The 13,653-nt window shown below is 34.6% G+C and overlaps 1 protein-coding gene across 1 annotated transcript in view; it reads left to right on the forward strand.

Moving 5' to 3' along the window:
- Positions 1-13,653, forward strand: part of LOC130233593 (nephrocystin-4-like) — a 301,343-nt gene that overhangs the window by 107,719 nt on the left and 179,971 nt on the right. Inside the window, exon 7 of the mRNA XM_056463720.1 lies at positions 8,191-8,372. Coding sequence (XP_056319695.1) covers positions 8,191-8,372 — 182 coding nt within the window. The remainder of the gene's footprint in view (positions 1-8,190; positions 8,373-13,653) is intronic.

The following is a 13,653-nucleotide window of genomic DNA, read 5'->3' on the forward strand; positions in this document are numbered from 1 at the left end:
TTCGAGTCCTTACCGGACCAGTTGGCATTTCTGTGTGGAGTTTGCATGTTCTCACGGTGTTCGTGTGGGTTTCCCCCACAGTCCAAAGACATGCGCTTTTGGTGAATTGAGTAAACTAAATTTCTGAATAGTTGGTGGTTTGTTCTGCTGTGGTGATCTCTAAAATAGAGAATACGCTAAAGGAAAATGAATGAATGAATGAATGAATTATCACCAAACAACCTAAATTGCATTCTCTTTTTCACACAAACCTATTTGATGTTCATTTTACATTTCACATGTTCATTATTTCTGTGTTTAAACAGCAGATGACATTTTCATTTTCTGAAAGACTCGAAACATTTATCATTGAAAAACAGCAAAAGAAAGATTCAAATCTACATCACTAGCAAGAACCCATCAAGACTCATGGAAATTACCATATCTGACCTATTAAGCCGTGAATCAGTCACAAAAACTGCATTACATCCACTTAAAGGAAGGGTTTTAGAGGTGCACTGATGATCGCTGCACTATACTCTGTGATTCATGGTGTAAAGTGGGATACATGTGGACTGCTTCTTGTAGGCCTGCATATAAAACACTGCACACAATTGATATGCTAATTGGAGGAGCGATGAGTGGGAGGCCTGAGCAGAGCAGAGAGATGCGACTCTCACCCCGAGGAGAAGTGAGAGAGAAAAGCTGTTAGTCCCGTACCTTCTTTTACAGATCCTCTGTAATGCTGCAATTAATAACATCTGACTGCTCCTGCCACCCGTTTCAGAGACGATGCATCTTCCAAACTCCAGGTGTCTGCCAAGAGTTTCCATACTCCAATGGCAGCAGGTTGGCGTGTAACTGATGCATTATTGTAAACATGTCTGGACATTGACTTTCACAGACAGCCGCTGGACTTGGAAGTCGCTTTCCCAATATTTAGCAACTGGTGACAGTTTTTGGAGACTGGGGTACAAGCCTCTGTGATGGTTTATGTCAAGTAACGTGAAGGGATACTGACAGCTTACAGCTATCAGCCTTTTCTGATTTTGGTAAGACAGATTTGAAGTCACATCTCTAGCACTACAGCTAACTGAAACTACATTTTGTGGGAGCAGTTCAGTGGGTTTAAAAAAATATGTACTGTGTTTTTCAGAATATATCAGAATTTGTGTTATCTGAAGCATGGTGTGACTTACAGTACATTCCAAACTTACAATCAATTTCAAGCGCACAAAATGTGTCAAGCGCAAACCCGTTTGGATTGATGGCAAATGAGTGACACAGTTTTGATTTCAGTTTCCCTTTAAACTGATTGTTATTTATTTATTTATTTATTTATTTATTTATTTATTTATTTATTTATTTGTTTGTTTGTTTGTTTGTTTATTTGTTTATTTATTTATTTATTTATTTTTTTATGCAATATACAAAAACAAATCAAAATAATAAGAGTCAAGAACAGCCAGATTTGTGTCAAAAAATAAACAAAATACATTAGTTTGACATTTATTTATTTATTTATTATGCAAAGACATATACATAAACAAATCAAATATAAAGGAAAGAAAAAATAGCAGAAAAGAAACTCAAAGCAAGCTAAGGCAAGTTTATTTATATACATTTTATACACAGTGGCAATTCAAAGTGATCTATAATAATGTGATCTGTCGGACGTAGCACGGTGCTTATTCAGTAAAGGCACAGCTAAACAGATGTGTTTTAGGTCTGGATTTAAATGTACCTAATGTTGGAGCTCATTTGATCATTTCTGGAAGCTGATTCCAGCAGTGGGGGGCATAGTAGCTGAAGGCCGATTCACCCTGCTTTGACTGAACCCATAGAATTTCTAGTTTAAATGATGCTAAGTACCTGAGTGACCTGTTAGGTTTGTATTCAGTGAGCATATCTGTAATGTATTTAGGTCCGAGGCCATTTAGTGAGTTAAAGACAAATAATAATACTTTAAAAGCTGTTCTGAATCTAACTGGGAGCCAGTGTAAAGACCTGAGGACAGGTGTGATGTGCTCTGATTTTCTGGTTCTGGTCAGAATCCTGGCTGCAGCATTCTGGGTGAGCTGCAACTGTCTGACTGTCTTTTTGGGAAGGCCAGTAGTAATCTACCCAGCTGCTGATAAAAGCATGAACAAGACAGTCAAGAACAGCCAGCTTTTTGTCAAAAAAATAGATAAAATACATTTATTTATTTATTTATTATGCAAAGACAAACAAAAACAAATCAAATACAAAAGGAAAGAAAAAATAACAAAAAAAATACTAGAATCAAGAACAGACAGATTTGTGTAAAAAATACATTAATTTAGTTTGACATTTATTTATTTATTTATTATGCAAAGACATATACAAAAACAAATCAAATACAAAAGAAAAGAAAAAAATAGCAAAAAAGAAATACAAGAGAGTCCAGAACAGCCAGATTTCTGTCAAAGAAGCAAACAAACATTAATTTAGTTTGACATATATAAGTGTTTTCTTATTGTGAATGACACTTTATTCATTTGCGAAAGCAGAATGAACCGCCAACTAATCCAGTACATGTTTTAGGCAGCGGATGCCCTTCCAACTGCAACTCATCACTGAGAAACACCCATACACTCTCATTCACAAGCATCCACTATGGCCAATTTAGCTTATTCAATTCACCTATAGTGTATTTCTTTGGACTGTGGGGGAAACTGGAGCACCCAGAGGAAACCCATGCAAACACAGGGAGAACAGCTCCACACAGAAATGCTAACTGACCCAGCCGAGGCTCGAACCAGCGATCTTCTTGCTGTGAGTTTAGAAGAAGAGCGACCTTCTTGCTGTGAGTGAGGGGAACTAAAATACATTAATTCATTCCATGAAAATGTTACTTTTATTTTCCACCAGCTGCTTTTTTTTTTGCATTATCTGAAATTATTTGAAATCTAAATCTTGTCCTTGACCGGTTCTGATATTTGGCCACACATTATCGGGCAATGTGATGTGTTTACAGGTGAAATCTTCAACCTCCTGATCTGCTCATAAACACATTTTGGCTGCCCTGAACATATCAAACATATTTGAGATTTAGAATTTTAAAACAAGCTGCAGCCAGGTGTGTTGGACAGAGGGAAATGGAGGAGCTGCTTGTGTTTTGGCAACAACATGAGAGACTTGGAAAATGTACAGTTGTAGGAACAAAGAACAAAGTGCTGTGGTGAATTCACCTCTGTTTTGAATATACTGTACCTGTCCAGTGTAAAAAGAGGTTAGATAGCTAAATGTAAATATTACCTGTTGATACTTTATTTACAATCTTCTGCATGAGATCATATGATGTGCTTCATCTACTAAATTTTGTGTGTGTAATTAAATAGAAATAAATGTCAATTCAGTTTTTAAAATATTGTAGTGTGTGCATGTTTGGGATTTGAGGGAAGAAAGTCAGTGAATCTTTTATAATCTGTTAGGACTCCCACGGTCTGACTCTGAGCCCAGAATTATTCCCCCCAAACAATTCAGTTTGTAGCCATTGCAGCTTATTTTCAAACTTACATTGGAAAAGTCCACTACAAAGAACATTTTTGTGATCCATTGGTTTTAAAGGTTATTCATACCATACAATCATAATACCAGCCATGGGAAAAATGCTTTATTATTGTTGTTTTGTTACAATGTCCATCACATTTTGTTTTTAACAGCTGTGGCAGTTCTCCAGCGCTATTTATTTTAGAGAATCAGTTTGTTCCAACAATTTATTTAAATGAGTCCCTGGACAAAACATAACAAACATAAACATTTACGTAAAGAGTGCTGTTTTTAAGTTAATTACTGTGAAATAATCTGTTTATTTGTCTACGTTTAATGCTGTCACACTAACTGAGACCCAATTTGGAGGCCTGTTTCAATGGTTCTCCGTTGTGGATGCCCCTTTCATTTAACACACCTTATTTACATAATCAGCTCATTAGTAGAGGCTTCAACATTAAAACTGGGTGTATAAAGGTGATAATGCAAGGGTGACATCCCAAATGAAGAGTGCTGGGTTCCTCCAGGATCAGGATTAAGAAACACTGCCCTAATTGGGATTTAATTGCTTTCAATTATACTGTAAATTGTTTGCCATTTAGGAAGATACAGTTTTCCCCATACCTCAATTACTTACAAAAGCCTCTTCTAATGTCTTACAGTTCATCTAAATTAAGTTTTTTAATAGAAAGAAATAACTTTTATTCAGCAAGGAAACACTAAATGGTTCAAATGTGTCAGTAAAAAACATTTTAATGTTGAAACATATTTCTATTTCGAGTAGATACTGTCTATTTGAACTTTTTAATAACCTGGTGTCTTAGGGTGTTTTCACACCTAGACATTTGTTTCGGAATCTGGCGCGTTTGCCCCCTTAGCTCAGTTTATTTGTATGTGAACACTGCAGTTGCTCTCTCTATATTTACAACAAAACAAATGGTCTGAGATCGCCTAAACGAGGTGGTCTTGGCTTGGTTGGAACGAACTCTGGTTCATATTTGGTGACTATGGGCCCTATCATACACCTGGCGCAGTAAGGCGCAATACATGTTTGGTGCCATTTGTTGCTATTTTCAGACCAGCACAACCCTAATTTTCACGTTTTGCACCACATTGTTTAAATAGCAAATCCATTTGCGCTACTTTGTGGACTCATGAGTGTTTCAGTCTAAAAAGGAGGTGTGTTAAGGTGCATTGTTGGCGTGTTGCTATTTTGAGGAACTGAAATAGACTGCGCCACTGACCAACTAATAGCTGTGAAGAGAGTTTACTCGCATGTGACTATTTTGACCTGTTTAGAAACTTTGCTGTGTGAAAGTGAACCGCACCAATAACAAAAAGCAACATTATAATCATTTTAATACCTGTTTTGTAACAAAACGATGGATCTACAGGTGTGAAAGCACCATTATAATTCTGTATACATCGTTTGCCCTTCATGTAAAAAATGACCACCTTCACTAAACCTTTAAGATAAAGCAACTAAATTTAATTCCAATCAAAAAAGTTTTTAGCAAAATGGTCTTTATAAAACTTTAAGCAGCAGATTCTTATTTTGTGTTTGTTTGTGGTGTGAGAAAAGGATTTTATAGCTGGCTGGTCAAAATTGACCCAAAGGACAACTGTTGTATCCTAAATGTGTACAACCTTCATTAAAATGTGAAATAGAAAATGTTAAAATGGTCATTTTTGGCTCTTAAGTCAACTGAAGGGATAATCGAACCATATCAAAATGACATTTTCCCCCTTTTAAACCTTTGTTGAACTTTATTTCTTGAGCTTCAGATCAGCAGATCAGTTCAAAGATTTCCAAAGGATCATGACTAGTTCATCAGTGACACTAAAGTCTAGAGTTATGATGCTGAAACTTAACTTTGACATCACAAAAATAAATAACCCTTAAATATATATTTAAATAGTTCATAATATTGTTGTGTTAGAATATTTTTATTACATAGAGCATAATCTTAAAAAAATCTCATAGACCTTAACCATGTTATACTATGTATGGAACTGGATTTTATAGCAAAGAAACGTGACTGTGATCACAACTTTTCAAAAAATAGAAAACTATCTGACAGAAGAGTCTTTGTTAATGTCAATTTATCACATTCTATCATCTCAGGGCCTATTGCAACAACAACAAAAAGTCAGTGGAAATATAATTAATCTCAACATTTTTTGCAACATGCCTTTCTTTGCCTTGAGCCAGTTCATTTCGTTCTCTGTATCTTTCCCCCTGCAAGTTCTAAACTCTCTCTGCTTACCAGAGAAATGCCATTCAGATTCAGTCTCAAGGATAGAACGGATCAATAGAGCTTACATGTCTCTCTCGCTCTCCAGCACAGAGGAGTCGGAACTGTGCAGCTTTCAAACGCAATCCACACGTTCCTTTCTCATTTCTCCTCTGAGGATTAAATGTTAACAGGCCCAGCCAAACACTCTCTCCTCTTTGGCAATACATACATGGAATTCCTCTCACGTGTCTGTGTACACAAACACATGTTCCTGTAATCATGCAGAGATGTCCATCCTAATCAGAATGGCTTGAGAATTCTCATCACGTGCAGTGTTGTGAAAGGTTACTATTAAATGTAATGCATTACAATTTTGCATTGCTTTCTAAAAGAAAATATACATGACCCTGGACAGCAAAACCAGCCTCAATTTCTGGAAATTGTGATTTATACATCATCTAAAAGCTGAATGAAATAATTTTCACTAATGGTTGTTCGGATAGGACAAAATTTGGCTGAAATTTGACTATTGAAACTTTGGAATCTGAGGGTTTTAAAAAATAAAAACACTGAGAAAATCAAACTAAAATCAAACTAAAAGTCATTCAGGGCCAGATAATGTGTCGGTTCTCTTTGGATAATAGGCTCATAAAGATAAACAACAAAATCATAAATCCAAGGCACTCGAAAAATAGGTAAAAAATTTAAAAGCCTATGAGCATTAATAAGCCATTATTATTAAAAAAACAAAAAAGTTTATGCGTTCGGCAAAACTCGCCATCTTTATGGTGAGAATCTTCACATGCATCTGGAGTTTATTTGAACACTCGGTGTCACATGACATATATTAAATATAAAAACAATACAGAAAATAATATAGTTAAAGACAACTCAACAGAAATGATCAATACAGTAATGGAAGAGAGAGAAAAAAAGAAAAAAAAAAACACCTTTAAAATTGTGCAAAATAAGTTATTAGCAGGGCCAGACAGAATCTGTGGATACTTTTTGCTATTTTTGAGGAGAATTTTGTAAACCATTTATGCAGAATCATGTTAGGAGTATCATAACTAAAAACTTAACATATTAAATAAAAAATAATACCTTTTTAACTTTTATTTAATGTTTACAATGCAAATCCAATTAGATCCAATAAATTGGTAAGTCTCTCGACTAATATATCTACTAAAAGACAGAAAATATTACTTTACAAGCTGTATTGTAAATTAATCATATGAACATTTTAATAGTACTATCATTATATCACAATAATATTACTGAAATTATTTTAAAAACTGGATAAATATACATTTTCATTAATGTACACAAGTAAATACATTGACTCGATGGGCTAAAAATCTGTGAAAATCTGCAGATTTCTGTGCGCAGATTCCGTGTGGACCTAGCTATTAGCAATCCATATTAATAACCAAAAAGTTAAGTATTAGTATATTTATGGAGGAAAAAGATAAAATGTCTTGATGGAAAGATGAGCTTTACCAAATATAGTAATGATTTTTTTGACAAAGCAAAAGCATCATATTGACAGTGTATTTTTGGTTATCTTCACAATCAAGGGTTACATATTATGCGATACATTACTTTTGAGTGTCTTTTTGTCATCTGAGGTGGACTTACTTTTTTGTAAAAGTTCTATTGTTGACAAATTTAAGACCCTTTTACACCAAAAGTGATATGTGAAGTAGGGCTACATGATATTGGAAAAACATACATTGTGATATTTAGTTTTTCTGCGATATACATTGCGCTATGAATATAAATTCACATAAGAACTCTCAGGAAAATCAGATTAGGAAAATCAACCTAAATAACTCTACTGGTTTTCTATGGAGTCCAACGGTATTTAAGAGCATAAACTCAATATTAATCAAATGTAAAATAACACTGCATTGTCTTTACGGTATACATAATAAAATTACTATAATCTTTGTTAAATCAGTAAACTTTAGAATTTCTTGGTTTAAAATCACTAGATATCTTAGTTACAGTTCTTAAAAACACATCCAAATGAAAATCTTTCACTCTGTTAGGGTTAAGCTTTGTGATGACTTAACAAATCACATTCTGAAATGTGACTTTTGGCCATTATAATCACAAATCAACACTGCAGATGTTGAGATGTGGCTATAGCAGATTCGCAGATTGTGATAACGATGCTGAAACAATATATTGTACAGCCCTAATGTGAACTAAATAAACAAACAAACAAAAAAACTCAAGCAAACCTTTGGCACCAATCGGTGCTGTAATTTCTAAATTTTCATGTGCACACTGTTGAGCAGGTCCTTGAACTCTGCTGATTGGCCAGAGTGTTGTGAATATGTAAACACAATCATTAACAAATAAACACATTACTTGAAAAAGTAGTTTGATTATGTAACTCGTGTTACTTGCAATGCATTATACTCATAACACCATTCACATGTGTTTTTCTCCACAGAATAGGGGTGCAGAAAGAAGGTCAGTTGTGGTGCAGGAGCGCAGGCTGCTGGTTGGGGTTCATAATGGCTGGGGTTGGGTGGAGAAGCCTCATGTTTTGGTGTTGGAATGTGATTCTGGAGGAACCGAAGCAGCCAAGGCTCGTGGATCCAGCTTCAGGCAGACCTCCACAGACAAACTCAGGTGTGTAGTCTGTCCATCTGGCACACTCATTTCCTATAATTCTCAGAAATATTGCACACTTCAATGTCCTGGATCTCTAATGATCTGTTTGTCTTTCCAGCTGCATTCAATTACAATAGTCAGAATTCGCATGCTGCTGTCTATAAAGAGATCATTTATTGATTTGCGCTCCCCTGGCTTGTACTGGATGTTCTCATAATCCATTTAATCACCCTATGTTCTTTCAAACCTGCATTGATTTTTTTAAAAGGATCTCAAAATATCATTTTGAAGGATGTTGATTCTGCTTTTCCTTACACAATGATACAATGACCAGGCGCTGTCAGCCACCGAAATGGACATAAATCACAGTAATCAGGAGGTTTGCATGTAATATTTTTGCCAACTATTTTAAAGCAGTCCAGTGTTAATTAATCATTGTAAATATTATTATCTTTATTTTCAGAATCCTTTACTTTAGTGATCCTCAGCAAACCTTATTAAACATTATTTTCAGTGTTGTAAACATTTGTGAAACTGGACTTTTATATCAATTAATGCATCCTTACTGAGGTAAAGTATTATTTTCTTTATCAGAAAAGAACTGATCTCTGTGTATTTTTATTATTTATTTATTTATTTATTTGACATGGACATCACAATTACACTGGACAACCAGATGCATTTGTTTAAGTGTTTTAGCAAACTTGCTAATTCTCAACACCTGTCCACAGGAGGCTTGACCAAATTGACAAAATGGAACTATAATAAAAAACATATACACAGCATAATAATTCTTTGCATAAAATTACTGGAGCAAAAGCAAAGGTGACATGATTCAACAAACTAACAGTAGACTATTTGTGCAAACACTGCTGTTTTGTTTTTAACCAGTTTTTAAGAACACTACTAAAAATATTTAGGTTACTTTCTAATTTTAACCTAACAGGTAAATCATTCCACAGTTTGGCTCCCTTTACAGAGAAGACAGATTGACCAAATGAGGTCTTACACTTTGGCACTAGACAGTCGCCATTAGCAGTTGCCCGTGTGACTCTGTGAGAGGTTTGATGCCTACTGATTAGATCAGAAAACAGGACTGGAACATGATTATTTAAACATTTAAAAACCAATTTAAGATCATTAAATTTAATAAAACTATCAAAACTAAAAAGGTTATGTTTACATAAAACTTCACAATGATGCCATCGCATAGGCTTTAAATCCATAATTTTAACTGCTTGTTTATATATAGAGTCAATAGGCTTTAATGTAGTTAAAGAGGCTTGTGAACACGATGTAATGCAATACGTCAAGTGAGAGAATATCATTGTGTGCATGTATAATTTTGCAGTATGATATGTTAAAAACCTTCTAATAAAACGAAAAGAGTTTAGACTTGCCTTAACTTTCTTACTCATATTTTTAACATGACTATCAAATTTTAAAGTAATGTCTAGAGTTATGCCAAGAAACTTAAATTCATTCACTTCTTTAATAACTTTATTTTTAATCAGCACCTCAAATGTATCCCGTACAGGCCTATTTCTTATAGAAAAGCACATAGAAACTGTTTTCTTGACATTCAACGGTAAATGAGACAGCTCAAGCCATCTTGAAATGTGTTGTAAAGCCTGGGTCAGTTGCTCACCTGCCTGGCACGGTGTTTTAGCTGACACATAGATGACTGTGTCATCTGCATATAACTGGCAGTTAACTCCTGGGCAGCAATCTGGAAGATCATTTATGTACATTGTAAACAACAATGGGCCAAGAACAGACCCTTGAGGTACTCCAATATTGTTAGAACGCACAGATGACTTCACCCCATTGACCCTTACACATTGCTGTCTCCCACCCAAATAAGACCCAAACCACTGACATTTTGAACTCTCTTAATTTGTTTAATATATTATTCTAGCAACTTGAGGTCTTTTTTCTTATAAGGGTCTTTAATTAGAGTTTTAATTAAAATAAATGTTGTATCTACTTCAAAATATTAATATATTCTTCAGTATTTTTTCTTTTCCAATACAAACATCGAAACATTGCTAAATCAAGAAACATTTACTGCGGTGTAAAATGAAGAAATAAAATCTTGCTGTCTGAGAAATTAAAAGAGACAAAATGACAAACAAAACAAAATCTCTGTTTAAAATGAGAACAAATAACAGTTGGATATGAAATTCTCTTTTCTTTTTAAATGATTTTTTTTTGCCTGATGGTAAATGTTTGTTTATGGTATATATATATATATATATATATATATATATATATATATATATATATATATATATATATATATATATATATATATATATACATATATATATATATATATATATATATATATATATATATATATATATATATATATATATATATATATAGCATATATATATAGCATATATATAGCATATATATAGCATATATATAGCTAAATACATATTTTACACACACACGCACACACACACGCACACACACGCACACACACACATATATATAAAATTCACAGAAAACAAGACTGGCGATCTTTTTCATCATACACATGTTATATAAGTGGTATAGTTAGTTAGGACAATAGTTATTTAAACCAAAAGCTTTTTTTAATGATGGTAAGTAGTAAAATTAATTAAAAAGTAATGGAGATCACTACAAAGCTATACTTTAAACTTTGAAGTTTGGCATATACACTGATGGTCTGCTCCCTGTTAGTTTAGATTTAGAGAACATACTACATTCCCTTTAAACTCTTCATGTTTTCTTTACTTGTTCTTCAGAGGATCTTAAATAGTCTTAAATTTAGATTCATAAACCTGCTGAAGTCCTGACATATATTTTGCTATTTTATTACTACTACTGCCATATTTTCATGTGCATAAATCTAATTTATTATTTGATTTTTTGTGTGTGCAGTAAGTACAGTTAGTTTTTTCTATTCATTGTAAACACATAATGGGCCCGTTTCAGAAGTGAAATTGTGTGAAAACTCTAAGTTAACTCTTTGAAGAAATTCTTTGTTTTCAGAATGGTATATATGTCTCAAGACTCAAGAAAGAGGAGTAAGTCAAGGTTGTTTTTATAAGAGAGGTAACTAAGACAGGGTTCATACGGTCATGGAAAACCTGGAAAAGTCATGGAATTTTGACATGGCATTTTCCAGGCCTGGAAAAGCTTTGGAAAAACAGAAAAACCCACAAAGTTTTGGAAAAGTCATGGAAAACGGCTATCTGCTATCTAATTTTAGGTTATTTATTTCTTTTCTGTCCTTGGCCAATCACATACTCTCACATTATTAGTGTGGTGTAAGCATTATGAAAAATCAATTTTACATAGATATAAAAATAAATTGAAACTAAAGAGATTGCTGCGTGTTTTACGATATAGCTGAAACATATTTCCAACGGAAACCAATTAGATCTTTATCAAACACCTGTAATGTGTCTCTGAAACAGACATAAAATAAAGTAAAAATCAAGAACAGACCTATGGCAAAACAAATAAATAGAATACTGTGTGTGTGTGCTAGAAGTGTTTTGAAATTAATGAATGCATAAGTCCATTATTTCCAATGGAGGCGCGCGTATATTGAGTACGTATTTCAGGCGCACCTAATGAAAAACATCTCTTTTCAGACAAACTTTAAATTGTACTTTTTTGAATGCCACACCGTGAGTCACGTAACAAGAGCTGACCAATCAGCTTGATACTTTTTATGGAATATACAGTACACATTCTGGTTACCTCAGACAAAACAAGACACCCGAACACCAAGTGCTTTTTAAATCTCTTTATAGATAAAACTTGTATCAGAACTGCAGCAATGTTTTGTTAGTTTGCAATCCTTTGAGAAAACGGTTGATGGTCACCTAACAACAACAATGGAGCACGACCACAAAGCATGTTAAAAAAAGCTATGCTGAAGAAAGCGACGAGCCTCATGCTTTCCACATGCTTCTAGATGCATTGTATGACTGACTTACAAATTACCTGATTCTGAGATTAGCCTTCCTGTATCCAAAGTAATCCCACACCACAGTTGTTGACTTTTTTGGCACCAAGTCCTCCTGTGCTGAACTCACCCATCACCGTATACGCAGGCTATTCAGTCTTTCAATTAGTCAATAATTCAGTCTTTTCAATTATTCGCACAGCCCTAGATGTAAGATCCTGATGACCATTAATTATGTCCTAGCGGTCTTGTGAAAAGGGCCGATATACTGTAGGTTAAACACCATAAAAAATGTAATTAGAAACTGAGAATTGGTTGAACCATCTTTGCTGAAACAGGCTCCAGGTTTGAGATCTTTCAAAACCTTTTCATTTTTATCCCCAAAGAGACCAAAAGCATTTCAGTTCTAGAACAATATGAGTGTGCGTAAATGTGCTGAATTATTATTTCTTTTAAAGTAAACACCCTGTTGTCAGAGGGTTCCAGTGTCTCTCCATGACCTCCTCTATAATTCTCCATCTGCACTGTTTCACTGACTTTTAACTCTGACGCGCACCGGTTCTCCTCCCTAGTGCTTATCCAGCAGACCCCTGTGTCCTCACCGCACCTCCTTGCTTTTCATCTCACTTCCATCTCCTATTCAACACAGTCCTTATCAAAAATGGATTTTTAGGGTGATTTACAATTTCTCTCTGGATGTTAAATATTTTAAAAGCATCCTTTTTTTCCTCCCCAGAAAGTATTAAAAAACTGTCCCACATTCTAAATTAAGATTTCCCCGCTCTTTGTTTAATTAAAACGCCGATAAGCCCTGGAAGTTCAACGCAAAATGAGAAACGAGCGTTTGATTGTCGATACCCGCTTCTCGCCATCTGCTGGAGTCACTGCCATGTAAGATCTCACAGAACAAGTCACAAGCATCATTGGTGTGCGGTGAGAAAACGAGGTCTATAATTACCCAATGAGAGAAATTAGGTGTCTGAGAAGAGTGGAGCATCGCATTCTGCCCTTTATAAGAGAGAGAAATTGGGTGTAATTATGGAGATGTTAGCACAAAAAAAAAACTTGTGCTGCACGTTCTCGACAACACTGCTGTGGTGACGGCAGCAAAGGCGTCTATGAGAGTGTGTGAAAACCCGTCAGGAATGATGCAAACGATCTGACGCCCGCCTGCCAGTTTGTAGATGAGAGTTTGACATGAAACTCGTGCCTGGAATTTTTACACCATTTCAGACAGTATTACTACAAGAACTTTTTTGGGACAGGGGGTTTATTTTCATAACCTTTTCTCTTTCATTTTGGTAAAAGTGATGGGAACTTAATTTTGAAGTTAAATTTTTTTTTTTTACT

The sequence above is a fragment of the Danio aesculapii genome, chromosome 8 (assembly GCF_903798145.1).
Source record: "Danio aesculapii chromosome 8, fDanAes4.1, whole genome shotgun sequence".
Classification (NCBI taxonomy): Eukaryota; Metazoa; Chordata; class Actinopteri; order Cypriniformes; family Danionidae; genus Danio; species Danio aesculapii.